General features: G+C 53.1%; 5 protein-coding genes across 5 annotated transcripts; 3 read left to right on the forward strand and 2 right to left on the reverse strand.

Moving 5' to 3' along the window:
- The first annotated feature begins 101 nt into the window (after nucleotides 1-101).
- Nucleotides 102-5,115, forward strand: TGME49_246460 (hypothetical protein). The gene is made up of 3 exons (XM_002366993.2): nucleotides 102-2,984; nucleotides 3,564-3,791; nucleotides 4,185-5,115. The coding sequence occupies exons 1-3, from the start codon at nucleotides 1,380-1,382 to the stop codon at nucleotides 4,254-4,256; spliced, it is 1,905 nt and encodes a 634-aa protein (XP_002367034.1). The 5' UTR covers nucleotides 102-1,379; the 3' UTR covers nucleotides 4,257-5,115.
- A 441-nt stretch (nucleotides 5,116-5,556) lies between these two features.
- On the reverse strand, nucleotides 5,557-12,311 carry TGME49_246475 (hypothetical protein). Its single transcript, XM_018780781.1, has 7 exons — nucleotides 10,049-12,311; nucleotides 9,499-9,623; nucleotides 9,033-9,148; nucleotides 8,592-8,653; nucleotides 7,828-8,005; nucleotides 7,108-7,464; nucleotides 5,557-6,211 (listed from the first exon to the last, which is right to left on the reverse strand). Exons 1-7 carry the CDS (start codon nucleotides 11,450-11,452, stop codon nucleotides 5,964-5,966), a joined length of 2,490 nt encoding a protein of 829 aa, XP_018634919.1. The 5' UTR covers nucleotides 11,453-12,311; the 3' UTR covers nucleotides 5,557-5,963.
- Nucleotides 12,312-14,777: 2,466 nt separating this feature from the next.
- On the forward strand, nucleotides 14,778-15,272 carry TGME49_246485 (hypothetical protein; the record flags this gene model as incomplete). Its single annotated transcript, XM_018780782.1, has 2 exons — nucleotides 14,778-14,926; nucleotides 15,173-15,272. 2 exons carry the CDS (start codon nucleotides 14,778-14,780, stop codon nucleotides 15,270-15,272), a joined length of 249 nt encoding a protein of 82 aa, XP_018634920.1.
- Nucleotides 15,273-15,411: 139 nt separating this feature from the next.
- Nucleotides 15,412-19,391, forward strand: TGME49_246490 (hypothetical protein). The gene is made up of 2 exons (XM_018780783.1): nucleotides 15,412-16,062; nucleotides 16,736-19,391. Exons 1-2 carry the CDS (start codon nucleotides 15,961-15,963, stop codon nucleotides 17,510-17,512), a joined length of 879 nt encoding a protein of 292 aa, XP_018634921.1. The 5' UTR covers nucleotides 15,412-15,960; the 3' UTR covers nucleotides 17,513-19,391.
- A 68-nt stretch (nucleotides 19,392-19,459) lies between these two features.
- TGME49_246500 (surp module domain-containing protein) lies at nucleotides 19,460-25,859 on the reverse strand. Its single transcript, XM_018780784.1, has 5 exons — nucleotides 23,156-25,859; nucleotides 22,199-22,371; nucleotides 21,655-21,787; nucleotides 20,335-20,718; nucleotides 19,460-19,972 (listed from the first exon to the last, which is right to left on the reverse strand). The coding sequence occupies exons 1-5, from the start codon at nucleotides 24,368-24,370 to the stop codon at nucleotides 19,901-19,903; spliced, it is 1,977 nt and encodes a 658-aa protein (XP_018634922.1). The 5' UTR covers nucleotides 24,371-25,859; the 3' UTR covers nucleotides 19,460-19,900.
- Between the last annotated feature and the right edge of the window lie 1,590 nt (nucleotides 25,860-27,449).

Consider the following 27,449-nt stretch of genomic DNA (forward strand, 5'->3'; position numbering starts at 1 on the left):
GGCTAGCTCACTGAGCGGCGCGCGTCCTCGCACTAGCGCGTTCGCAAAGTCGCCTCTCGAGGGCACAGCCCCGAGTGGCTTTTTTTGAGTCTGTTGCCGTCTCTGTCTGTCCGAGTTGGGGGTTCTCCGGAGGCTTTCTCCGCGGCATTTCCGCGAGAAGAGGGCAAGGTTTTTTCGCGAGGAAAGACTGTCGGAGCAGCGCCACCGCACGCAGCGAGAGGGCAGTTGCTGACTCTGCAGAACAAGAGATGTCTCGTTCTGGGTTTCTGCGGAAGTCGAGACTTCTGGAGGGAAACGCGCTGGCCGGAAGGCGCCGGCATATCTTTTGCATGCGAACTTTTTTGTGTGCAAGGCGCTGCGGTCTTCGACTCCGGCATCGAAATCAGTCCGAGAGTTGGAGGCAAAAAAGTCCGGGTCACTCCACAGTTTTAACAAAGAAGAGGCGAGTCAGGAACGCAGATTTCTGGACTTCTGCGTGTATCTGTTCTTTCTCGACCTCCGAGAGTTTCGTGTGCAGAACTCGAGACTCGGCCATACAACAGGCATCGAGCGGCAGACCTCCCTTTTCTTCTCGTCTGTCTTCTCGCGACCCTCTGTTCCCTTCAGCAGACGAAACAGAAGACGTGCATCTTTTCAGAGGCGGGAGAACGAGAAACGATTCTGCAGCAAGAACAGCCCAAGAACGCGACTTCCCTGCGTCTCTGGTGGCCATGTTTTTTGAGTCAAACGCGCTGAGAAGCCTTCCTCCGTCTCGCCTGTGACTGCTTTCCTGTCCGTCCAATCTCTGAGACGCTCGGCAGAAGAGAAAGCGGCCCTCGCGCCTGAACATTATAATCCGGAGGCCTCGCGCTGTCCACTTGTCTCCGGCTTCCCTTTCCCTGAGGTCACCCTGTTCTCCGGTTGTCCGGGGGCGCATGCAGCGGCAGACCCTGCGCGGTCAAGGCACCTCGTTTACCTCTCGGCTTTGTCAAGTTTGTGGTTTCTCGTTGCTCGGTGTTCGGCTGTTCGCCGCAGCAACGTTCACTCTCGAGATACGGCGACTCGCGCGTCTTTTCAGGTCCGGAACTCAGCTTTTCTCCTTTCTCCCGAAAACGCCTTCGAACTCCTCGCTGTCCACCTACGCGCCTCCAGGGAGTTCGCAGTGTCTGTACACCTGAGGCAACCGAGAAAGACGAGAGAGTCACCTTCTCTGTTCCCCGTTTCTCCTTGCCGCATTCGAGAGACGAGAATACTTCCCATCCTTTGTCCGTGTTCTTTCCTTGTCTTTTTTTGTCTTTTCTTGTCTTTCTGCTTTCGGTGTTTCCTCTTCTGGAGTTTTCCAGCATTTCTGGGTCTCCCTTCTCCCCTCAGCTCTCCCTACGCTCAACCTCTCGGCAGCGATGACGTCTTATTCTTTGTCGCCAGTGCAGGCCAATTTTGATGGTGGCTTTCTCGAAGACGACAGCGAAGCTTCGTTCCTCAACGAATACGCGGTCGCCGACGCAGACTTCCCTCTGGGTCGGCCCCGTGCGAACTTCCAGCCTCCAGAGAGCCATTTGCTGCCGACAACGAATCCACTTCGTTTGCCGGTCTTGAGCACTTCGCGAGAGGACGCGAACAAGTCGCCTGCAGCCTCTCTCTCTGATTTTGCGGCCGTCTGTCGAGGGTCTCAGAGAGGTCCTGGCGCGTCTGCGGTCGACGGCAATGCTGTGGGTCGGAAAGCGAGCAGCTGCTTCCTGAACGAAGATGACTGCTTTCTCCGAGAAGAAGCCACGCTGCTTCAAGGCAAAGCGAAAACAACGCTCTCGCCTTTCTGTCCCGTCGACGCTGGAGCACACAGGGCGCTTCCGGATCGCCTGGCGCCTGCCGAGGTCGTCACCGAGTTCGAGGCGTTTTCTGAGGCCGGGCAAGAGAGAAGAACCGACGTCAAAATGCAGGATCTGCATGCGCGAGGAGGCGCCGACGGCGGGGCGCATGCAGACTCTCAGCACTGCCTGGAACAACAGACGTTGCCGCGCGCGGAACGGACCGCTGCTCTCGGCGCTGTCGAGCCTGCGGGAGCGGAGAAGGCAATGCGGAGTGCAGCGCCAGGGAGGAGAGAAGAGACCGGCGAAACGTCGGCGTCTTCGCGCCATAACGAGGAATTTGGGGACGTCTTCTTCGGAGAAGATGGACACCGAGGAGACGTCCAAGAAATCTCGAGGGGTCCGCAGACAAACCGCGACGACGCTGACCGCGGACGGAGTGTATGTACACTCGCCAGCCAAACGGGGGGGGGCGGCGGTGCGCGCAGGGAAACGCACTGTTCGCCTGGGCTGGATTTCGGCCTGCAACTTCCTCCGCAGCACTCCGAGAAGGAACGCGCGTCGAATGAAGAGGCCTACGAAGACGAAGAAGAGGAAATCTGTCTCCAGCCTGGCCCACTGCTTTCCGCGAGACACGCCGGCCTCTCTCCCCAGCTGTCTCCCAGGTGTATGTACACCCAAGGAGCCTTGCCGGCGGCGGCCGCGAGGTCCGCTGTCGAGCGAGTGCCTCCGTCGACTTCAAGCGGGCAAGGTCGACGAAAGCAGGAGGGGCGAGTCCAGGCTTTTGAAAAAACAGAGGGTGCCTCTGCAGAGACAGAAGCGTCTTTCGCTCCCCTCTTTTCCGTACCTGCGGACGCCTCCAACGTGAGCGCGAGAACTACATTGTTGGGTCGCTCTTCCTATGTCCACTTTGGAAAGGGAAGTCGTTACGCGTCTCCTGCTCAACGACACGGGGAGGCTCCGTCGTTGTCTCTCTCAGCTTTCTCTCTCGTGCAGTGGAGAGAGGCGCTGTCGATTGTCGCGAATCGACTCTACTACTCGCGCTTCACAGCTTATCTCTACCTCTTTGTCTTTCTCCTCAACGCCTGGGTTCTGCTTCGTTGTCTCACGCTCTCCGTCGTCAACGTCTGGGTCGTCGCCGCTGAAGTCTTCGTCACCTTCATGCTTCTTCTCGAGGTATCCCTGCGCGCGCTCGTGGTGGTGAGTAGAACAGGCGATTTGACGAAGAGAAATGCAGATGCGCAAAGACACAACAGGATAAGCCGGAGAGACCGTTCGCGGGAACGGCGAACTTCACTCGCAGAAGCTGCGACCCCAAGAGACAACCGTAAAGGGGATCCGGAACTCCCATTCAAACAGCGAACTCGACGCATCAATACACATCGATATGTACATGTGCCTGTGTATGTGCGATCCACGAGATATCCATGCATATAGACGCATGTGCTCGCATGCGAATCGAGAAAGATATATATATATATATATACCTATGTATATGTGTGAATGCGGAGTTTCACATGTATATATGCAGATGCATATGCGCACGCAGATTCATTGATATATAAATTTATATATATATATATATATATATATATATGTACACGAGTGCATTCGATGTGTAGGCCAGTCGGTGTTGATGGACGGAGATGTCGAGAGGAGGCTTACAAGAAAGGGCACTCGGAGTAAAGGGCAAGAAGCATCGGGAGCGTTCATATTTGTGTTTGTGCGGACCGGCAGGCGTTGATTGTGGGATCCTCTCTTTTGCTTCAATTTCCTCAGGGACGCGCGTTTTTCTTCAAATTCGAAAACCTCTTCGACGTTGCTGTCACCGTCCTCTGCGTCGCGCTGCTCTGTATTAGCGACGACCTCTGGGGCTCGCTCGCGGACCGCGACCGCCCGCCCCCAGAAGAAGTCGACGACATCTTCAGACAGTCTCTCACTGCTTTCCGGTTCTCTACTCAGTTGCTTCGGATGGTCACCATAGCGCTACATCAAAAGCGATCACAGGTATGTGCTTATATATATATATATATAGATATAGATATAGATATATAGATAGATAGATAGAGATATATATATATATATAGAGAGAGAGATATGCATGTTTATGTCGTTTACGCATTTTGTGGTTCACAGGGATCACTGTTTCTTGTGTGAATGGCTGCATGCATGTTTCGCTTTTGTGTGATGTAGCGCTGGGTTAAGGTGTAAGGCTGTTTGCTTGGTAGGGGTGCAGTGGGGAAGACCGTTGGGTATCCGCGAGTCCCTGCATCTGCGCAGAAAGTTCTTTGCATTTTCTCTCGAGGTCGCAGACTGGAGAAGCGACGACTCACGTTTCAGGCGCGGTGAAGTTCCCTTCTTTTTATTCAGTTCTTTTCTTTTTTTTTCCTGGCGCTGCAGCTTCCCTCTGACGACGTCGACTTTTCCTATTTGGAGGCGCAGGCGCGAGCGCCTCATGACGACGGACTTTGACGATCATCTCCCTCTCTCAACACGCGCAAGAAGTCGAACATTCCGATGGCATTTCTCCGTGGATCTCTTTTCACACACAAGGGTATATATATATATATATATAGCTATACATGCATATATATATATATATGTACATTCGTGTCGTCCAGGCGTATGTACAGGTGACACCGGTGTCCAGGGACGAGGTAAGAGGTTTTCTTTTCCGACAGTATCGGCCTTCTGCAGTTGACACGCAGCGTTCGCTGTAGTTGTCCGTGCTACAGCACATGTCTCCTCTTTTTCAGACTTGATCGAGAGTCTTCATCCTCTCTGTCTCGTCTGTTTTTCGCTCTTACTGCCATCCGTTCCGCGGCTTTTTCTTTCGAGGCCTGCATCCGCGCGAGAGTCGGCGCTCTCAAGGGAAGACTCCCGCCTCAGTCTCTCATGCCCCCCGCTTTCTGACAGCTTTGATTTCCTCTTTCCTGACAGCTTTGATTTCCTCTTTCTTTTCTTGTCCCGACGCCTCGTCCGTGACCTCTCATCGCAGAGAAGGTCGTCGTGTGTGTCTCCTCTCTTGTGCAAGTCTGGCGCGCCTGAGGCGGTGTTTTCCGGTCTCTGTCGATCTTTTAAAGGGCACTGCTCTGCATGCGCCTGGGAAGAGCAGTGTGTGGTTTGTCCTCTGCATGAGCGAACTCCAAAGAGATTCGAGAATTCAACTCGTTCGCTGGCTGAATCGTGTCTCCTCACTGCCTCTCGAACAGCTCAACTTCTTGTGGCTCTCCGTTCCAGTTTCGCCAGCAAGCGACACCGCCCTTCGTCGCCCGGCGGGCATGTGCATGCGGGGTGTTCAGCACCTGAGCTTGTTGCCTTTCATCCTCGCACATTGACGGCAGATGTCAAAGCTGTTTCTTTCTTTAAAAACTCGGATCGTCTTACAAGCTGCTTTGGACACTCTGTGCCAGAAAATACATTCGCCCACAATGTGTTGACGTATCGCAGATTCGGTCCACAATTCTGCCATACGATGTAGGTCACAGAGCTATGTGTAAATACACTCGTGAATACGTAGTATGTGGACCTCAGCATCTCTCTGCAATAATGTAGGTCTACCGTCATATGTCTATATATATATATATATATATGTATCGCCGCCGATTCGCATTCACCCAAGATGGATTTACATGTCGCAGGTTCGGTCTGATGTCCCGTTATCCTACGAAGATCACAGGACGTTCAGGCTGGAGCGCGCGACTGCGCTCTGCGAGCACCTTAAGAGTCGAGACGGTTGACCCCCGCAGAGGGAAGAAGACGAAAAGTTTGACTCATGAGAAAAGCATACGTCAAAATGTGTTTCAGGCATTTCGCAGAAATCATTTATCTGTTTCGCCACCCTGGAAAAGGAGACAGCTGTCTCCTGACTGCATGCGAGACGGGTAGGTGCTTCTCCTGGGCCATGCGTAGGCGCTTCGAAGAGAAGCTGCGACCGCTGCCGTAGACGCGCCTTAGCTGGAAGAATATCACCAGTTCGGCAGACGTAAACAGATGCGGCAAAGACTCGCTGCGCATGCCCAGACGCGAGCTCACGGCCCAAAGAGAGGGAACGACGGCGAAACCAGAAAAGGCCGGTTTCGGAGGGAAGAGCGAAAAGCGGAGACTGAATGGAGACCACAGATGCTGTCGCTGCTTTCCACACAACGCAGCGAGTAGGGGTCCCCAGAGGCTGCGTCGTCAGCGGAAAGCCGTTCTCCATGTGTGCATTTCCTTCACGGCTTTCTTGATGTTTTCGGCGAAAGCAGGCAAAGGATCCGCTTTCGCAGCTGGCTCGTCCGTAGACAGCGTCCAGACACTCGAGTCGGCTGTCGGTCTCGACAGTTCTGCAACTTGGTCGCGATTTCTTGCATGCAACATCGAGCGCCAGATGTCGCTGAACAGCATGTTCGACGCCCGACAGAAACGCCGTCTCTGCTGTCTGAACGCTGCAGAGGGAAGACGTTCAAAAGGGAACCACACCGAGACCCCAAGCACGTTTGATTCACATTTTCCTTTGATTTCTCGAATTCTCGACATGTTCGGTCGCCCTCGACACATATCTCACACGATTGGACTTGGAAGAGAACACAAGAAAAAATCCGAGAGGCTTCGGAGAGAATCGAAGCACAGAAAAAGACAGTAGAGTTCACAGCGCCCCGCAGAGAATCCTGGGAGGTAACTCACGTTGACAAGAAGAGAAAACATGCGTAGAGCTGCGAGCAGGTCAGTGGTTGGCCTCTTCGGATTGCCTGGCGGACGTTTTTTTGAGCTTTCCACATTTTCTAAAATCATGTGCTTGACGGACTCGCGGTCCCGCTCCTTGCGACGCATACGGTGTCCCTCGCCGAAAAAAAGAGTGACAAAAAGGATGCTTTTCACATTCCCAAATGAAAAGCGCGCGTCCTCTCCAAGGAAGGACAGTGTCTCTCTTCAGAGGCCACAGGAGAGCGCTTCGAAGCACCACATAGGGTTTCTCTCCTCTCACGTTTGTCTCCGTTTTGAACTCTTCCGCCTGGCTGTGTCAACGCCTCACATACACCGGGACTATATGCCGTACAGCGCACATGGAAAAAACGTAGGCAAAGAAAAACAACTGTTTCATCGAGAAAAATCAAAAAACGCCTCAGCCACCTGGCCCGGTTCGCGCTTTCGCCCCCCTTCCCTCTCGAGGGTACGAGGACGGCACATGAGGCTCCCGCGCGCTCTCGAGAAGGCGCGTTCTGAAGTCTCGGTCCCGACAGTCTTTAACATGCACCAGGTGAAGAACGGAACGAAGGCCAGCTCGTTTCGGGTAAAGAAAAAGGCTCAATCGCATCGCGAGAGACACGCCCTTTCCCCTCACCTGCATTTTGTGCGAAGGCCTCAGAGAGAGCTCTCCGGGAAGCTAGCACCTGGCGGTGGTAGGCCCAGTACGCTTCTTCATTGTACGCTTCCATCGCAGCCTCGACTTTGTCTTGGAAAACTTCCAGAAAACGCTCAGCAGTGAGAGGCGGCAGCAGCCGTCGTCTCTCTTTCTCCTTCCGCTTGCGAATCATCACTTCCAGGTACTCGTCTAACTCGTCGCGCGCGGCTTCCCTCTCGTTCTCCTCCTCGCCAGCGGTCTTGCTCTCTTCAGATTCGCCGTCCTCGCTGGACGCCTCAGGAGGCAAGCCTCCCACGAGGACTTCGAACCGCGCAGACGCTTGTGCTCGCGTCAGCTCTGAGTGGAGAGAAAGAGGCAACGCCGGAAGTCAAAAAGGGAGAAAAAGTGAAAAACGCGGGGGTTTTCTCCAAGCTGTGCCGCAAGCGTAATCCGTCCGGACTGTCGTCAACTTCAAGCTCGTGCACAGAGCTTTTCATCTGTCATCCTTCGCTGTTCTCCGCATACGAACTTTAGGTCTTCTCTTGTCCATCTTTCACCCTCTCTTTTTTCTCCAACTATTCTCTCTTGCCGGTTAGCGTGTTCTCTCTTGTTCCCTCTTTCTCTTCCTAACCTCCGTCTTGTTCTCTCTCTTATTCGCTTCCTCTCCTCCGTCTTGTTCGCTCCGTTGCTCTCTTCTTACTCTTTCTTCGCTGTGTTTACCTGGCTTCCCTTCGGAGAAGAAGTCCCAAAGGACATCCAGCACGGCAGGATGGACACCCTGTTGATTGATTTCTTTGTTTACTCTTCGGTGCAGCGTCAGGCGCGGAATGTCTTCGTCGGGAAGGAGAGAAAATTTGCGCAGCCGAGGATTCTCAAGCTGTGTCCCCGTCTCGAGAGCCTGACATCACGCGCGAGAACAAGCAGGTGAAATCCCTTTTGGGGTGGTTGTTTGGACGTATCGTATGTTGCACCGCCAGCTCGTTCTCTGTGTCATGCCCCTTGTTTTACTGAGTAGTCATATCAAAGACAGTGCCTTCTTTTCCAGTTCAAAACGAAACTGATTCTGAAGTGTGTACGACCTGCTTAAAATTGAGAGCACGCTCTCGGGAGAAAACACTGTCTATGTCGAGAATCTCCACAACATTCGCGTCGAAATTCCTTAAAAAACATCACACGCACAGATCGGGCCAGAATGCGGAGAAAAAAGAGACACAGTCGTTAGCAGTCGCCAGATCCCCCAGAGCATGCACTCAGACGCATCTTCTGCGAAGAACCCACGAGCAGAACATCGCGCAACGTCGACAGATCGAGCGCTGCGCGCAAGACAAGAAGCGAACGGCTTTGTGGTCACGGCCCTTCCGGAAGGCAGGAAGGCCGCAGAGAGCAAGAAAAGAGTCGCTATCGTTGGTGAAAACAGCACTGCCGAAACAAGACTGCAGAGCGCAGTCGGTGGAGACCAGGGCCGTGAAGATCCACCTCCTTACGCGGCGGCGACGTTTTTCCTCCTCTTCCTCGCGGATCTTCAAATCGCGAACGAGAAGCCAAGCTGAGAACGGCATCGAAGACAAAAAGACGAGTCGAGAGTCTCAGGAGAGATTTGATTGCACACCGCAAAACGAGTTCCGTCCAAGATGGTCTGCAAGGAGCAGGTACCCTACAGCACGCGCTGCAGAGCCTCTACTGAAAAGCTCCACGCTGGGGTGTCTGTACAAATCCGTGATCCCTCGGGAGAAAGACGGCGACGTTGACTCACACACATACGGGCTCGAAGAGATGGCGAACACGCGAAACATGAAACACAGTCTCTCTCTCCGAAATCTCTCCGGTCTTGTTTCTGTGAGACACGAGTCTAACTCTGGACATGGAAAAACTCCACAGCCTGGTCGTGCGTTTCTGCATGCCTTCCCAGTCGTTTTCTCGCTTGCCTTTCCGACACAAGTCGTCAAAGTGAAGAAACTCGGAGCAAGAACCTGTGGGCGCGAGGAAATTCCACTCGCGTTCCAGCCGCCTGCGAAACTCGTCCTCGTTGATGCTTGGACGTCTGAGTGCGAGAGGTGTGACACAGACGAACGAAAACAGTGTCACCGTGTCGCTTTTCTCTCTACCAGGACTTGGGTCGAGTCGGGGAAGAAGACAAGACAAAAAGGACAAAACGCAGGTCCCTCAGTCGTCGGAACAAAGTCCAAGGGCTCCTTCTGAAGGCTAGAGAAGGCGGGAGGTCCCTGTGGCTGTTCTCAGACCCTCTCCTTGGTCATCAACTAGCCATCATCTGCTGCTTCAGAGAGTAGAGAATGCATTCAACACGTAACTACACCACGTTGCGCAAGCAGGATCCCGAGGCGAGAAGAAGAGAAAAAACGCTGCGAAAAAGACCCCGAGAAAACTGCTTACAGGCCGTAGCCCTTGAAAAGGCGCTCTATGAAAATTTTACACGTTGCAGGCTCTGCAGTGTATGGCCACCGCGGGTCGCCGATTCTGCCGAACATCTTGTAGAGCTCCCAGTGGAGAGGTGGAATCTGAAATGGCAACAAGGGAGAGCAAATCAGCAGTCGCCCCATCGTCAGAAAGATCGCACAGCCTCATGGCAAGCTTCCGCAGGGCTTCCACGTGTTTGTACACATGCAGAGGAAAACATGAAATCCCCGCACAGACCTTTGTTTCAACTGCTTCCTTACACTTATAAATACATATATATACATATAAATACATATAAATACATACAAATACATATAAATACATATATATATATACATATACATATAAATACATATATATATATATATATACATATAAATACATATATCTATACATATATATATATATATATATATGTAACTGTGTACGCTGAAGGAAGGTATTAGAAAGTCTTCCTCTACATTTGGATACGGAGATAAGAAGAAGAGCTTTCACTTTCTCTCCGTCGTGCGACGACGCGACTTACAAGTCCGTGAGGAAGATCTCTCGTAGCAAGGTCTTCCTTGGTTAGCTCGCTGAACATGTCTTCTTCTGTGAGTGCCTTGTCGGTCTGTCTCCGCGGCCGCCTTCTCTCTTCCTTCTTGTCCTTCTTGTCTTTCTTGTCTTTCTCCTTGTCTTTCTTGTCTTTCTCCTTGTCTCCAGTCTTCCCGAGTTTATCCCCCTTCTTCTTCAGAGCCGCATTCTTCGTGGCTTGGCTCGGCCCTGCTCGCGTCGGGCCTTTCTTTTGCTGAGCTCGGCCTTTGCCTGCACCCCACAACCGAGAAGGAGACGCCGGAGACAGACGCTGCGCTCGCTCCCCCGCGGACAAGGAAATGAACGACGGAGAAGATCGAAGAGAAGGAGGCGCAGGTGAGCCCGAAGATGCAGAAGGGAGAGAAGGACAGGGAGGGGCGGAAGAGGTCGTAAGTCGGGAGAGAGAGGAATGCAGGCGAAGACCGTGGAAGGGGGGGGAAGAGGAACAGAGGGAACCTGGAGAACACGGCCTGGGAGGCAGAGAGGAGGCGAGGTTTGCAGAAACGGGTGCTGAGGATGAAGAACGAGAGCGAAAAGGGAGAACTCCTTGGAACTCAGAAGAGCCGGAGGAGAGCAACTCGAGCTGAGGCAGAAGAAAGAGAGGAGCTCCCAAGTGCACGCAAGAAGAAAAGGAGAAGAAGCGATTGCGTCTGAAACGAGAAGACGGCCAAAGAGAGAGAGGCCAAACCCAAAGCGAAGAGCCTCGCTCAGGTTGCTGTTCAGCCCACTCGCGGCCCCACCAGAAAAAGAAGCCAGCCGCGCCAGCAGTCTCGCAGTTGAACGTGGAAGAAGACTTTCCTTCGATTCGCGCGCATGCCGAAGGCTGTGGGGCTTGGGATGATTCTCCAGACTTTCGCCTTCTCTCTCGGTCTGGACACTGGGCGGACTTCTCGTGTCTGTCTTCCCTGTCTCGCTGTCTCCTTCCCTCCGAAAAAGAGCGAAAAGAAGAGAGAGACCCCCGGGAGTGAGCATGCGTCCTCGCCGGCGCCGGAGGTCGCGAGCGGATGCGCGGGAGGCCGTCTAGTGAACAGACACTGCGGCGGCCGGTGACTCTAAGCGAACTGACCGCGAAAGGCAAGACGACAAGCGAGAGGAGGAAGAAGCAGAGCACGGCAAACAACACAGAAGACAGCACAAGTCTCGTTTTTAAAGGGTGAACAGGAGCATGGCGACACGCTGCCTCCGAGACGGAAGGGCGCCTTCGGCAGCCGCCCGCTGGTCTTTCGAAAGGTGGAAGCGTCCTTGACGGGGACGAAGAGAAAACATGAAAGTAGGAGAGACAGCACGGACACACGCATGCCATCCATGCTCCCTTGAAAGGGATTTGCCATGTTCGTCTACACCCTTGCTTTCTCATCGTGTTGACTTTCTGACAACCTACACAGCTGCCGTCGCCAGCCCGTCGGAAAAGCGCCCTCCAGATTCTCCCACAGTTTTCATCCTTGTTATCATTTTATAGAGTGCTAGGCCATTCGTTTAACTTTTGCCTTTTTCCTCCCGTGAAGCCGCTGTACACGTACCCCGAAGGCGCGGTCTCTGCTCGGCGTGACTTCAGTCGGGAAGGCTGCCGCCAAAACAGCCCATTGTTCCGCACAGAGACCCGAGAGATGCACCGGATGGTTATTGGGAAGAAACGACCCTCCAGTTCTACTCCAAAAATCTGGGGAAATGCACCCTGTTTAGTCGAAAAAACGCGATGTGACGGCGGGTCGCGTCTGTCGGATGGTGACGAGACGGAGCGTATGCGCCATTTCGAACGACAGTCCAGTCAAGACGGAACGCGAAAAAACGGTGTTCAGAGATTCGTTCCGTTCAAAAGGACAGACACACCGGTCTCTACATTTCCCGACTCTTTTGGAAGTGGTATGGGTCGGGAAGTTCAAGATTGAGATGGAGCTCTGCTTTCCGGCGTTCCTAGGTTCGCGCGTCAAAGCAGTGGACCCGTCCGTTCTCTGCTAGCGAGTGAAAGGCGCTCTTTTCACTTCCAGAAGCGATCTGGAAGAGGTTGAAGTGAAAGCAAACTTGTGGCTTTTCTCGTAAGGATATCGCGGCCAACTAGCGGGAGACATTTGATCTATGGTCACACACTGACGGGACACTGCGCGTTCGAGGGTCCTGCAAGCGGCGCAGTCCAGCCGTTTAAACACGACTTTCTCCGGCAGAGAGTGGATTATGTTCTAGGCATTGAGGTTCCTCTCTGAGGGGAAGCTTCTTCAGAGATGCAGACACTTTCTGAAACCCTCCTCCTTGTCGACCAATGCATGCAGGGACAGTGTGCATGCATGTACCTGGAAGACCCAACGCGTCGATGACGCATACCGTTCTGCGCAGTCAGTCGTAACGGGTGTTCTTATTTTCGACGAGGATCCTTCTGTAGAGTTCCTCTACATAGCTCACTCGTTCAGTTCTCCGTTAGCGAGCCTCCGGGACGACTTCTACTTTCAGAACGTCAACTGGAATACCTGCTTCAAGCGTTTTCCGTCGTGATACAGATCAGAAATGTGTTGAGTATCCTCGACATGAAGGTTATTCCACATCGGTTATGTTCTAGGCTAAATGATCACCTAAAGCTTAATAGCGATGCCATCTTCTAGTGTCCGAAGAGAATACAGGAAGACGAACGCATGTAAACGAGGCTCAAGCGCACGGATCGTCACGTCACAAGCAGACATCACGATTCTAGACTTGAATTTCTTCGTCAGACAACAGTGGTTCTTTCATGTCTTTTCTTTTGATTAAGCTCCTCAAGCATCCTTCTTTCAGTGAGCAGACCGTCGCTACTTTTTCTAGTGGTCTTCACTCTACAAGAGGCAACAACGTGTGCGACTTCGTTATTGAACTGGCAACGAAAAAAAAGAACCGCACACCGATCTCGGAGGCGCTGAGCTGAAGGCATTACCGTGCGGTCGACATGGCTTTTATGAAGACTGGTCAGCGTCCACTTCAGCGAGAAGCGATGCCATGTGCTGGCTTCGGTTCTTTTGCTGTAGTCCAGCAAATCCCCGACTGATCTCTACAGGATTTTGGTGTCGCCATCTTAGGCCAACTGCGCCGCTCAAGCGTTCTCTATGTATGCTGGAGACGATGTTCGCTCTTTCTCCGGTCCAGGAACTGAAAAAACATGGTAGTCTCCAGAACGTGAGTAGAGACTGTACGGGGTTGTTTACGGACCTAAAGCACATGATACTTTCATGGTTTCCGCTGTTCTTCGGAGTCCTTTTCTGTAAGAACTGGCGACTCACGACTTTGATGGCACATGCAGATGAATTTGCCGAAGAATCGAGGAGTCAGGTTCCCAGAAGCAAGAAGGCATCCTGCCGAAGAATCCCAACTCGGGCTTTCCGTCCTGCATCTGATGAGCATCAGCGATGGAGCACAACTTTCACGGTTGCAGTTTCCAGGAATGGGAAGAGGTGTTGTCATGTCTCTCGATGTCCAGTAAGAAAAACGTGCATCGATCTTGAAAGAGGCGAACAAACGGGACTTTCCGTTTATCTGTAGAGCGGGTGGAAAGGCCGACACATGTTTCCCCGACGTTCTGCTTCGACAGAAAAACCATGTTCACCCATTTTTGGGAAAGTGCTTCTCTGCGCTGCCGGAGAAATCCGTCTTTCCCAGTTGTCTTCCCCCTTGTCACCGCGGATTGTCTTGACGTACACAAAACGGACCCCGTGGCCGGATGGGACCGTCTTGCGTGGGTGCTGGAAAAGCGTACTACCCAGAACGAATACGAGGTCCTCCCGGTGTGATCAGGGAGCTCTGTTTGTCGAGTCCGAAGTCCTAAGATGAACATGTGACTCTACACAGGGTCTTCTACTCCTCTCTTTGGTGAAACACAAGAAGAAGTTGGCCACATTCTCCTCGTTGCATGCCCGATTTAGCCAGACCACGTACTGTTCGTATCACACTGCAAACATATAGGGTCCCTACCACACAGACGATCCACGATCCAGAACTGCGTGACTCAGATCGAATAAGACGGGTTTTCCTCAAAAAAACTGCCCATAAGCCAAATCTAATCTCTGCAGCTCCTCCTATGGTTCCTTCCTCTTTATTGTTTCTGTGCACGAACTCTTTCTGTCTTTCGATGTAAAACAGAGCCACTGGTGAGGTTGCCCCGACGAGAGGTCTCGGGATCGGATTTGTATAATGTTTCCTTCTATACCTGACTACTTACTTGGGATCTGACCAGAAGATTTCACAGTGGCAATAGGAAACAGGAAATCGCGTTCATTACCGGGAAAACGACTAGCCACATTCTAGTGGTTTTCTTCCGTTTCCTTTCTACTGCAGATTCGACTGGCGACGTCTCCATTTTCCTGTAAATGCTTTCAGCTGTTCTTGACGAGCCGCAAGAAGAAACAGGCTGCGAGCTGTTGTTTGAGGTGGTTCCAGTGCTGCTTTTTTACGAAAGCGTTTGCATCCTGACGTTTGTGAACAGAGACGAGGAGGCTTTTATGCTTGCGTCGCTGTCTCGGCGACACGTGTACTAAAGAGTTCTCTCACGGGAAACATCATCGGGCACAAGCTAAAGTTTACTCTCGCGGCGAGTGATTGGCGGTAGAGCGTGATCGTGAGCGCGAGGCGAGCTGCTCTGTTTCTTTGGGGGAATTTCGAGTGCGCGACATTTCCGGAGCTAGCCGTTTTCTCCCCAGCAGTTTTCGACCCTTTGCGGACGCGACATGCATCCTGCAGCGCCGCCGCGTTGCCTTCAGTTTTTCATGGCATTTTCTTCACCTGGAGGTTCATTGGGATTCACAGCGTCTTTTTCCCTTACTCTCCGCCCGCAGCGGACTCCAAAGACTCGCGTGCAAGCTGCGAAGCTCGACAGGTGACGATTTTGCCTTTTTTCTCTGTCGCTTCCTTGCTCTGTACTTCAAGGGTATCTACGTGTTCGATCAAGGGAGTAATTTTCCAGGTCCTTCGTGCACCGAGAACGCCGCAATTTTTCCTCAAATATATTCAAGATCGTGTCACTTCTCGCCGATAAAAGACGGCACTTGCATCGCAGATCCGTGTGCCGTCCAGGACTGCACATGTGCTGAGGGCTGTTGGGTGCTTTTTTTTTGTTCTGCAGCGTGATCTTCCCCCCTCAACAGATCGCAGGAAACAGACGCTTTTGCCGCGCTGACTCAGGATGCCGAAGAGAGGCAAGGAAGCTTTGTGGCGGAACGTAGACTACTTTGCGAGTGGTTTTTTCTCGGCAAACTCGAGGTAAACGTTGTAGGTCGGACGCTTAGATGAGCTAATGTGACGATCATGGAATGCGTTTGTCGCGCTGCGTTTTCACCGATGCGACTGCAGCAGAGCATTCTTGAGCCTGTCATCGGAATGTTTCATCAATCAAAAGTGTGTAGAGCGTTTGGCGTTTCTGTCTCGAGTGTGGAATCGAAGGCACAGCTGGTACAGCGCAGGATCGGGTGTATTTGAATGAGATTCACGCCATTTTCGTGCCCTGGCACAGAACCTGTACGGGCAAATCGAAACCTCCGTCCGTCGGCATTTCATCACGGAAAAGTCTCGTTCTCCTGTTTTCCTGTGTCTTACCCCTTAATCTCCCCTGTGATCTCAGGCTCATCACGAACTGGTAAACGCCTGTTTTCCGTTCTGCCGAAATTCGCGCTCTGGTTTTCCACCGGCTGGGTCTGCCTGGAAAGGACCTTTTCTGTCGACTGTCGGGAGAGTTTTAACGGGAGGGTCGCAGTTGGCCTTTTCCCGTGGCTTTTCACGTGCGAAGACAGGAAAAGGCGTTGAGGAAGCTCTCAGAAAAGGGATTCGGCTTTTATTGGAGCACGTGCGAGGCTCCCCCGCTGTTGTTGGAGCACTCGTTCGCGCGGTTTCGGCAACCGCGGACTAAAAGCGTTCATGTCTTGCGAAACATTTAAGCGGATTGCCCGCAAAGGTGTTCCATCGTCGTTGATCGCAAGTGTTTTTCCGGCGGATTTCTTCATAGGTCGCGTCAAACCGGTGAGTTGAGTGTACTCGACTGTGTCACCCGCAGTGTGCTCGTGTGGAGCGCGGCGTGTTTCCTGCCACGTCTTTCGCTCTTTTTCGCAGTTTTACGCGGCGTTTCCCTCGATATCCGATTTTCTCCAAGAACAGCAGCGTCACTTGCCACGATGCGTGTGTGATTATGCCCAGAACAGAGATGGCAGAATCGGATTCGAAGGGGCTCCCGGCCGAGGAGGACCAAGTCCCGGCGCTCTGGGCGACCGTGCACTCTGTCAAGTTTTACCTCGGCCGCTTCGTGCTGGCGACCCTCTACGTTTTCACGTGTGTCTACCTGATGTGTCTCTGCTCGGTGGCTTCTGACACTTTCTTCGATCCGCGCACTCAGAAGAGTTTGCCGGACCGGATCCACGACCAGATGCTCGACTCTAAGCCGCTGTTCTTTGCCACGCCGTTCGTAGTTGACGCAGTCACTGTAGGCATCATCATCGTGACAATTTTTCGGCACGCCGCCTTTCTCAAGGTGCCCCTGAATCTTCTTGTCGGGACGCGTTTTCTTTTTCTTCTAGGTTCGCTGTATATGTGCCGGGGCATCGCAATCATCATTACGACGGTTCCGCCCTCAAGACGGAACTGCGTCCCGCCGCCAGTCATGTCTGTCGGGAGCTTTTTTTACCTCGGAGTCTTGCAGATGTTCTCCATGCGGAACGAGTGCACGGGCATGATCATTTCGGGGCACTCCACGATCACCTGCTGCTGCATGGCCACCTGGCTGCTGTACGGAAATGCGAACCGTGAAGACCAAGACACCAAAGGCGTGCTGTTCTACGAGGTTGCTCGGTTTCTCGCAACTCGTCTCCAGAAAGTTCGAGCCTCTGCCAGACAGCTGACGACTCAGTACGCGATAACCCCCGCCTTCGACGTCGAAGAAGGATCTGAGACTGTGCCGCAGGCGGAAAGCGAAGAGGAGCTGTCGTCTGCTTCCGGCGTATTCGTTCAAGAGGACCGGAGAAAGACCCGCGTGGCTGCCTTCCTTCGCCTGAACCTCCTGCGCTCCCTATGCCTCGTCGTGGGTGTCGTCAACCTCTGTCTCATCGTCTGCTCCTTCAACCACTACTCCATCGACGTATTTATGGCTCTGAACTTTACCTTCGGCGCCTGGTGTCTGTACCATTGCATCCTCTCCCTGATCTGGGCGGAGAAAGAGGAGCGCGACAAGCGACAGAAAGTCGCGCTCCTCAGATCTGAAGGCATCGCTGCCGGCGCGGCCACAGACTCAGACGCCGATGCGCTCTCCGAAGCATCCACAGTGAGCAGCCTGGAGAGCGGCGCCTTGGTGACCGGATCCACGGTGAAGAAGGCCGAGCCGCCCAATCCGCCGAAAGAAAACAAACCCGGATTCTCCGCGATCAACTTCCCCCTCGTGCGTATCGGAGTCAGCATCGTTCGCGCCATCGAGGGACTCTAAGGTGTCCATACAGCTCCCGGAGAACACAGACTGGGAAGGTTCAGCAGGCAAGCTCTCCTTCCCCGGACGGTGACTCTTGTTTCCGAAGCCGACAAATAATACACACGCGTCGAACATGCGTGTACGCATATATAAGTCGATTTGCGTTTTCAAGCGTTGAGTGTGCCTGCGGTACACATGCGCGAGTTCCTCAACGGGTATCTCGCTTTTTTTTCCGACTCCCGTGTATATCTGTTTTCGACAGAAGGTGATTTCTGCTCCTCTGTGGGTATAGCGGGCGTCACCGCAGCTGCGAGGGGAACGACACAGTTTCATAGGTGCATGTATGTGTGTGTCCGCTTCTCAAGGGATGATAAGGAAGCCACGTAGACTGGATGTACACCCAAGAGACAGGAAGCGAGGAGTCCCGGTCTCATGTTGTCACTGCACATTTTTTCCGCGAGGCCGGGGCGATGCAGCAACTCGGCTGCACACTCGAGAAGCAGAGTGCATTCCTAGATCGACGTGAATCCCTGGGAAGGAGAGGGCAGAGAGGAGTCAGGTGTTCCTAGAGGAGAGAAGGGAGATTTTATAGAGTAGACGAAACCGCGACATTCAAGCCCTTTCTTTGGTTGGCTGGGTGTCAGTTCGCTGCTGTTATTCTTGGAGATCGGCCTCTGTCTGAGCGCCGCTCAAGTGTCGGTGTCGTCGCACCGGAGTAGACTGCAGATGTTCCAGTGTACGCGTCCGCAAAGGGAAGCCTGCCTTTTCCAGGGCAAAGAACTTCGAAAAAAACGAGGGGCTCTGGCCAGAAGGAGGCACGAGTCGCTCATGTGGACTCCGTAGTTCGGGTGTACGTTCGGTTGTCTCGTGTGCGCGAAGGACTCAGCTCTTGCTTCGAGTGTGTCATGTCTTCTTGGGTGCTTTTGACGACTATCCACGCCCCGGCGACGCGCCTGTCCTCGCCGGAGGCGGAAAATCCGCTGAGGCACTTTTTTAACGGTATCTGTTCTTGCAGAGGCCTTGTGTCGTCTTCGCACATATCGCTACGTGTTCCAGAGACGATCGCAAGCTTTGTGTGAGGAAACTTTAGCGGAAACTGCATGCCAGGTGCGGCGACCCGTGGGACGACTTGAGTGTCAACGAACCCCAGAGAAACGCGCCCAGAAACTGCTGTCGGGGTTCGGCGACGAGCTCTGCAGCTCTGTGCGGGAGGACTGACCCGTGACGGCGCTCGACCAAACGTAGATTTTTTCGCAGACACAACGCTGTGGCAACTCAGGGACTGCGGGATGTGAGACACCCTCTCGCGAATCACTCCAGGTAGCAGAACCCAGGGTGGCATGCACGGTGGCGCGTTGTGGCTAGAGGAAGCAGACTGAACACGAAGCAGACATCTAAGCGGAAGTTAAATAACTGTAACTCCAGTTAAACACTTCTCGACTCTTGTGAATTTAAATTCACACGAAAGAGGCCGCCTCACATGCACCCAGGTAAATTCCCCTTTCGCGCCAGGGAGCTGGACGAGACGTTTCCTTGCCGGATACCCCAACGAAAGTGGTGAGACACGCGCCACTGACACGAGCAGATTTGCGAAAACGCTTTCTGCCCGAAATTTTTTTGTCTCTGGCCGAGGCGTATAAGTGTGTGCAGAACAAGCCTTCTGCGGTATAGAGACACTGGAAGGAAAACCGCGTTGTCCGTGGGAACTGCGTGACACGGGCAAGTGCACTGAGTTTTGTGGCGGCAAACCACAAGTCAGGAAAGGAGCGGGAACAGTCTCGGCTGCCGGTGCACAAACCGACATCCTGGCCGACGTGGTTACGCATCCATCTCCTTCCTTTCCTACCCCCTCTGTGAAAGCGCTTATATATATGTATAGATGTGCATCCGACTAGACACGCACATACGTAATATATATATTTATATATATATATATATAAATATAATTCTTTTTTTCCGTTGAAGGGCGACAGGCCAGAGGGTCAGGGACTAAGGAAAGGAGCGCCAGTCCGGTGTGTAGCCACGTGGAGAGAACTCCCTTTCCAGCTTGTTTGATTGTGGCGGAACTGTATGCAACCGGTCACGGGTTGCAGTCCCACTTCAAGAGGTCGACACACACGCTACAATGCAGAGTTCACAAACTTTCACAGAAACGTCAAGTCGGATTCAACGTGATCTGAGCACGGAACAGCATCCAGGGGGGTGGGGGCCAGAAGTCGCCGCAAGAGACGGCCTCGCAAGAACCAAAGTTGAAGTCTCAGAGGAAGGAGAAGAAGATGTGCAGAAGCGCAAACCACGGGAAAGACTTCAAAAATAGCTTCCGCTATGGAATCCACGTCTTCTTGTCTTGGTCGCAAATCACACAGAAAACGACTGGCGTCCACGCATTCACCGCCATCCCTTTCTTTACGGCGACGCGGAGACAATAACTTTCGCGCCTGGCTTTCCGAGCTGATACGCATCCAGCGTTCGTCGATCCTGAAGTTGGACAGCAACTCCACAAGACACAGAACCCGTTTTGAGTCACCTGGAAAATGCGTTCTCTTCTTTAAACACCCGAAATGCATGCGCCCTACACCACGTGCGTCTGTTTGATGGAAGTCGACGCGAAGACATGTGAGCATTTGCGCATGCCAGCACTGTGTCCAGAGACGAACCCCCAGTGTGCCGCTGTCTCCCTAGCCACATGCACACCCCTGAGAGGTCGCTGCCCCTGTGGCACCCCCAACGGTTTCGATCCCGCGTCTTCCATGTCCAGTTTACGCAAAAACAGGCGTCGTTTCAATGCGTCTCAAAAAATCTCGTTCACCCCCCCACTGGTTCGGTCCCTGCCTCCTTACCATCATGACGGCTCCCGTCGCGCCGGACTTCAGAGTCAGTTTCTCCACCGTCAAATCGGAGCCAATCCCGGCCTCGACGAGCGACTCTTTCAGGCCCCGCACTGAGAGTTTCTCCTCCACTTCTACTTGGATTTCTTGGTCTTCCAAGCCATTGCCACCCACGCACACAAGCGTGAGAAGCACAACGCCTGTCCCCGCAGCCGGCGTCTCCGCGCGCGGCCGCTTCGCCGGCGGCGCCGGGGCGACCGGAGGGGACGGGGCCTTCCGGCCACCGGCTGCTTGGGCACCAGCGGGAGGCGGTGCGGCAGGTCCGACGGACGCCGGCGCCTCCGACGCGACTGAAACTCCAGGTGTACTTCCTTGCACCGTCGTGTCTTCGACGACCTGAACCAGCACGCAGCGCCCACAGCTCGTTTAATGCCGAAAGGGAACGGCAAACGAATTCGCGCAACGGAATTCTATCGCAAACCACCCCGCCCAGACCGGTCTCGCCCAGGTCCAGACCCCACCACGGAACTCAAAAACCGTCGGGTGATGCAAATCCGCAAAACAGCGCAGAGAGAACTGAAGCGGAGAAGAGTGGCGTCCCCAGAACCAAGAAATCCACCAGGAGGAGAGAGGATAACGTTCAAGCGCAAAAAACCAGCAAAGGTAGCAGACTGAATCCGCACACGAGAAAAGGTGTAAGAAAAGCTACAGAAGCAAGGTAGATAGAGCGCAGTTTTCCAGAATCCACGTTCTCATATCGTGCCACCGTGAAGATGACAAGTATTACAGAGATCAAACAGAACAACTAGATGAGCAACCATCTACTGATACAACACAGATAAGGGTAATCAGGGATCCTTCACTGCGACAGACAAATGGAGACAATCAACAACAGAGAAAATCCCCCCACACAGAAAAAAAACAGATTCGGAAACAAATGCGAAACGACGGTGTTGTCTCTTGAGTGAGGGAGTGTGAACATGAAAAAACAACAAAGTTTGACACACCAGTAGACACACACATGCACATATACACGCATCTATACATATAAATAAATAAACATATATATATGTATATGTATATATAAATCTTTTTCTTACTGTAGGTCTATTCTTGGACGTCACGAATGTGGGTTTTTCAAACATACACTGGATAATAAATAGCACTAGCTATAACAATCGAGATCACAATACGTACGCATATTTAACCGCCCGTCCTGTCCCCATACTCACATGCAGAGCCTGGTGTATCAGTGAACTGTAAACACACATTCAGCTAAGAAAGGCCGGAACAGCACACCCGCCTGGCTTGCGAATACGTGAAGAGACGCACCACCTGTTCGTCGACCGATCCAAAGAGATCGGGACGTTTGGAGACAAAGAGGGCCAAGTTGCCTTCGACGTCCTCCATGGGCGCGAAAGCAGATTCCGCCTTGGCCTTCTCCAGAAAGCGCTCCTTTTGTTCCCTGCGGAGAAACACAACCGCCAACAGAAACATGCGCACACTTTCCTCAAAATCATCGCTCACGTGGACGACAAACGGACGCATGGACCTACGAAATAAACGCATGCAGATCTTGTTGCACAGCCGAGACGTCGCGCCGGTCCACTCTTTTCTCTGCAACCACCTGTGCGCATCCTAGGCAACGATCACCCACCTTCACACTTGCGTGACAGCACAGATACCTACACCCGTAACAAGGGAACACATGCATATGCTTCATATTATATACGTATAAATGCATATATACATACATATATATATATATATACTTACATAATGTGTACATATCTATATCTACGGAGGTTTATGTGTGTCACGGTGGGCATGCCTTGACGGACATGGGAGACATCAGTTTGCGGGCGATGAGACTCACTTCCACTTGGGATCGAGAAGAAGAACGCGAAGGTGATTCGACATCTGGTCCGCAGGCACCAACTGGCCAGTGATGGGGCATCTCTGCAAGCCTTGTTGAGTCGCCTCTGCAGCCGCGGCTCCCGCGCGCTTGCGAGGCTGTCGGATGTAGTCCTTGACGACTCGAATCGATTTCTACGAAAAAAAAACAAAGGCAACCCAGAAACGTCAAACACATGAGTCTTCTACCAAACCGACCCTACACGTTGCTCGTTTAAGACGCATGCAATAGCCGCTATCCGTCCTATCCAATAGGCGAGCACAAAAGTTGCTGGAAGAGGATATGTGTACGTGCCTACGTACATGCACACACAAACAATATATATATATATATAGGAATGTGAATATATTGATACATACAGAGGGAAGAAAGCGTATGGCCCTCCCCACATGCTGCGAAGTGGACGCAGACGCGGAAAACAGCTGCCCATACATTTATATGCTGGTATATGTGTCTATGTATATAAACGTGTGACTCCTCATGTATATATATATATATATATATATTTATATATTTATATATATACATACACGTGCATGTGCACATGCACTTTATGGACGTGATTCGTCACGTGAAGGAAAGAAAAGCCATTGAGGGAAGAGCTGCTCGTGCTCCAGATTTCTGTCGTCTCTCGAGTGTGAATACGGAGACGACGCCCATACAGGCAGAGAGGCCAGTCACCAACATTCTCCCATCCAACGGCGTCGCTGCTCATCTACGTAGAGGTTCTGCGATTCCACCAGAAACACTGGCAACGCGCCTCAGCGGCCAGAGCGCGCGCGAGTTGGGGCGCTGAACAGAACAGAAAGCCCCCGCGTTCCCCACGAGAAGAAAAGGTGTGAGTAACCAAAGTTGCTCGAAGGAGAAGACTCTTATTGGAAGAAGCAGTCGACTGTGTTTTCGTCGGATCTCCGTTACCTTCGGAACGGCAGTCCCAGTCGGCTGCGGTTGTAATTCTTCCTCTTCCTCGGACTCCTCTCGTTCTTCCTCGTCGGCCACCCTCTCCTTCTCGGTTTCCTCCCGCGCTTGCTCGGCAGCCGCAGCCGGCGCGACGGACTCCTCCTCCGGGGCGGCGGGGGCAGCGGCCTGCGTTGCGTCTTCCGTTTCCATTTCCTCTTCCTCGACGCCTTCGACTGCGTCTGCAGCCTCGCGAATGAGAGCAGCAATCGTCGTGTCTGGCTTCGGCTCCTCGCCATCGAGAGCAGCGAGAGCCGCAGGCGGCGGCGCGCGCTTGGCGGTCGCAGAAAAGTCCATGGGAGCTGCGAGCGGGAGCATGTCGTCTTCCTCGGTGAAGTCGATCGTCTCCACGATGAAGAAGTCGTGCCAGTCGATGGCCTGCATCTGGACGCGCTCCTCGGCCTGTTTCGCCTCCTTTTCCTTGCGCTTCTTCTCCTGATCCGCTTCCCAGGCGTAGCGTTTCACGCAGCGACTGAGAGTCTTCTGCGTCGAACCGGCGATGTCGCTGATCTTCTCCATCTGCTCCGACGGCGGCAGCAGACACTTGGTGTACGCGTCCACAAGGTTCGTGAAGTACTGGAAGAGCGCATGCGTCGGCTTGAGAAACTCGAACTGGGGGTTCTGTCGCTCGCGTTGCGCGAGTCCGGAGAGGAAGCGCTGGCCGTTCCGCGCCACGAACTGCGCCGTCGTCTGGATGATGTCTACGTCGATCAGCGCAATGTACGGTTGCGTCACCGAGTAGACGTCCGGCGCAGGCGGCTCGATCTTCTTCTTCGCCTCTTCGCCGTACTGCGTGAGCATCAGGACGCGTTCCTTCTTCTTCCTCTCTTCCTCCTCCTTCTTGCGCATGTCCAGAATCGCCTGCGGGACCTGCGGTCGCGGCGCCTCCTCGCCAGTCTGGAACTCACGCACCTTCAGCTGGTAGTACGCATTGTACGGATTGTTCGGAAAGAGAAACGCGAAGCGCTGGTTGTTCTGCTCGCGCCGCACACGCTGTTCGAACTCCACGCCGTTCTTCGCCACAAATTGCGCCGTCTTCTCGATGATTCCGCGAAGATCCGGCGGCGGAAACACAATCGACGAAGGATTCACTGCACTCCCAGACGCCTTAGGGTCACCCACGCCTGCGTTCGAATCGCCGGGGGCCACCGGCGGCGGCAAGACGGCCGCGCTCATCTTGTAGCCAGAGGAGGAAGGGGTTGTCTTCTGACAGCTGAGGAAGCGAAATGATTTCGCCAGGCGAAAAGACTGGAGGCAGAGCGATCCACACGGAACTCTGAAAATGCAGGAAATGCAAGAGAAAGACGACACAGCAAAGACGGAGAGAGGGAGCGCGGAGGGACCTACCGGAACGGCAGAGCCACATGCAGAGAGTGACTGGTGCGACGCGATTGAGCTGTGGATGAATTCGAAAGGACGAGATGTACACAAAAGGATCGAACGAGACAGCGCCGCCTGGCACTTTTGCGCGAAAGTCAACCGACAAAGACGGTGAACGTTTTTCAGAGGGAAGAACTTGGCAGTTTACGGGGCGAAAAAGGAGGATCTGCCGCGAGGAAGCTGCCTCAGAGAAAATCGAAGGCGTTCAGACAAGAGCTGCGAAACATGTGAAGTATTGACGGCAGAACATGCGTAGAGAACAAGAGCGCCTGTGGTCTGCCCCCAGACTACATGGCCGGGACAGCAGCGGCAATGTCTTTCTGCCGCATCGCCGCCGAAAGTGAGGCTCTACCTCGGTGAAAAAACGGCGCCTACGGAGTTGAGAAGAGTCTGCAGCTCCGGAGAACAGACAGCTTCGGAAAACGGTACAAAAAAACAGACAGAAAGCATATAATCTTTGTGCAGAGAGGAACAACGGGGAAAAGAAACCGAGAGCGGGTATTTGTTGATGGAGTGGACCCCTCCACGTGGTTCGGAATCTTTCACCGCAGCCAAAGGGTCATTGCGACCTTTGCAAGCGTCGCGGAGAAAAATGCTGCGGAAGCGAAGATGAAGAAGAAACCAAGAAGTTACACTGAATAGCGCCAACCGGATACTGAGCAGGCTGCAGCACAAAACTCCCAGAATTGGCGTGTGGAGAGCTGCCGCTGAATCAAAGGCTGTGACCGCGGGGGACTGCTTCAGCGGTTTTTGCTGCGACAGTTCGAAGCGTTCCACTTCGCGAAAAGCAAGACAAACGCGCAGAAATGAACCTCCAATTTGCCTGCAAAGGGAAAACATACTAGACAGCAGCACGGAAAAACGTCCCGTCGCCAGTTTCGGAAATCATTGGCGGCATGCATGCATACCCGACGGGGTAGGGCAAACGCGTACGGCGTCTGTCGAGCATTCCGGACTCGGAAGCCACTCGAAAATGTGTGCTACGGTCGAATGTGGAATCCTTTGTCTTCGACTGGCGTTCCGGTGGACTCCTGCGCCGTACCAAGAGCGACCACTTGGCAAATGCCATACAAATCTCTCGAGGCAGACATGTAGAGCCGCGCATCGGTCCGTCGCTTGTGGCTTGTGGCGATGCACGCCGCATAGCGTGTGTCCACTGTGACACACTGAGCAAGGGAAACGCAATTTATCGTGGAAGAACAGTCAAAAGAAACAGCAAGCGTGTTCAGTGGATCTACAGTGCAGTGGCACCGATATCTTCTGAGTGGTAGCGTCGGAACCCTAAAAGTGTGCCGGACACAAAACGTTATGGGATCGGCGTTCACCTTAAACAGACTAGTTCTCGCCGTTGGAGATGGCCCGAACTCGTTCCTGAAGGTTGTTAAGAAGGGGGGTCGCCGACGTCGGTGGAACTCTGCAGACGCGGAACGTCCCACTCTGTGGTGAAGTGTAACACTTGCAGTCGGACGACACAGTTGACGTTCAGCTGTTGAGTTGGGAGCCCTTGATAACAGACGGCCTGGGCATGTCACTGAAAAGATATTCGCGAAACGAACTGACTGAAACTCATCTCCGTCACCGTTACTTCAAGGAAAGACCACTGGTACAAGGTTAGATGTGCCGGGCAGCCGTTGTGCCGTACACCGGCATCCCTCTCTGCCCATCGATGCTTAGGTACGGCTCTGGGTTGGAGATTTGGACTCTTTGGTGGCCGATCAGAGAGAATGCAGCGTGAAAAGACGTAGCTTACTAGAAACGCCTCCAAGGCAGCACAAAGACGGACCGGAACGCATGTTCAGGCTTGTGTCAGCACCGGGATCGGGAGTTCCTCGAGAACAAAAGTCAAATTCAGGAGACAGAGCTGAGTTCCCCAACATACGAGCGGAGCGGAATACCTGTTTACCATCTGTTCTTTTAACGGCGTGCATACCCGTGTGTGGTGTTCGCACGCTACAGGCCGAACCGCTGCATGTTTCCAGCTTGCCTTCCTAACTACTCACATCCTAGCACTGCATTCGTCGAGCAACAGCATTTCGTGTGTGGTGTTATGTAATTGTGTGGTAGATGCATTCCAAACCGCCTGGAAGAGAGATCTATACCCGGGGAGTTGGCGATAAAAAACCACCACTGTCGGGCGACCCTCTGAAGCAAAATTCCGTTCCTGATAGGTTCCACATGAATAGGCAGCACCAGAGTACAAGACGAAAACTAGATATCCGCGGCAACCATCAATTCTGCCTGTTTAGTTCGTCTGTTCTGGGGCACCGGCGTTTCCGCTTCGCCACGTGGCTGTTCTCAACCTATGGGAGGTCCGTAAGTTTGAAGAGCGCGTGTGTACCAAGCTGAAAGCGCGGGAGGAGGTACAGGTAAGTTTTGACGCGACCTCACACGGAAAAAATTGGATAGACTGCACCTTCAGTTTCTGCTGTCGGCGTCGCGTCACCCTATAAGGACGTCCATAATGACGCCAATGAGGCACTTCACCGTAAAGCGCACAACCCTCGTACGTCCGCCAGGGACCCGCAGAGTGCCAGATGCATGACCATCTTTTTATATCATAGTGAAACTCCAGCACAGTGCTTTTGTATTCCATAACACGGTGAGGAAGCCCGTTGTCACCTTCAGGTCCCTCATTTGCTTTGCGCACAGTGTGCAGTGGCCCGTCTAATGCTCGGAGAAAGTGTGAGACCTCTTGACCGGCCGGCCAGGAGGGGCAGAGGACCGCCGGGTCTTCGACTAAGTGTTGGGTTCTGAAACAGTGTTTTTTCGCGTTTTTCCAGGCGTTAAAAAGACCATCGCAACGGTATTTCTCGAGCTCCGGACGCCCTTGCTTTCTTTCTGACTTCTGCCGTCAAGACAAGCAGGGCGAGACCGA

This window comes from Toxoplasma gondii, chromosome XII, assembly GCF_000006565.2.
Source record: "Toxoplasma gondii ME49 chromosome XII, whole genome shotgun sequence".
Lineage (NCBI taxonomy): Eukaryota > Apicomplexa > Conoidasida > Eucoccidiorida > Sarcocystidae > Toxoplasma > Toxoplasma gondii.

What these genes read in the sequence shown, in the direction of transcription:
- TGME49_246500 (XM_018780784.1), bottom strand. Translation starts at nt 24,370, where the DNA reads ATGAGCGCGGCCGTCTTGCCGCCGCCGGTGGCCCCCGGCGATTCGAAC. An exon ending in CTTCTCGATCCCAAGTGGAA is followed by an intron (nt 21,788 to 22,198) that starts GTGAGTCTCATC and finishes GTTTCTCCGCAG; the next exon opens with GGAACAAAAGGAGCGCTTTC. An exon ending in GATCGGTCGACGAACAGGTG is followed by an intron (nt 20,719 to 21,654) that starts GTGCGTCTCTTC and finishes GTGCTGGTTCAG; the next exon opens with GTCGTCGAAGACACGACGGT.
- TGME49_246460 (XM_002366993.2), top strand. Translation starts at nt 1,380, where the DNA reads ATGACGTCTTATTCTTTGTCGCCAGTGCAGGCCAATTTTGATGGTGGC. An exon ending in CCCTGCGCGCGCTCGTGGTG is followed by an intron (nt 2,985 to 3,563) that starts GTGAGTAGAACA and finishes CAATTTCCTCAG; the next exon opens with GGACGCGCGTTTTTCTTCAA. An exon ending in TACATCAAAAGCGATCACAG is followed by an intron (nt 3,792 to 4,184) that starts GTATGTGCTTAT and finishes CTGGCGCTGCAG; the next exon opens with CTTCCCTCTGACGACGTCGA.
- TGME49_246475 (XM_018780781.1), bottom strand. Translation starts at nt 11,452, where the DNA reads ATGAGAAAGCAAGGGTGTAGACGAACATGGCAAATCCCTTTCAAGGGA. An exon ending in AGGAAAAACGTCGCCGCCGC is followed by an intron (nt 8,006 to 8,591) that starts GTAAGGAGGTGG and finishes GCGTGATGTCAG; the next exon opens with GCTCTCGAGACGGGGACACA. An exon ending in CTTCTCCGAAGGGAAGCCAG is followed by an intron (nt 7,465 to 7,827) that starts GTAAACACAGCG and finishes CTCTCCACTCAG; the next exon opens with AGCTGACGCGAGCACAAGCG.
- TGME49_246490 (XM_018780783.1), top strand. Translation starts at nt 15,961, where the DNA reads ATGTCTTGCGAAACATTTAAGCGGATTGCCCGCAAAGGTGTTCCATCG. An exon ending in TCATAGGTCGCGTCAAACCG is followed by an intron (nt 16,063 to 16,735) that starts GTGAGTTGAGTG and finishes GGAGTCTTGCAG; the next exon opens with ATGTTCTCCATGCGGAACGA.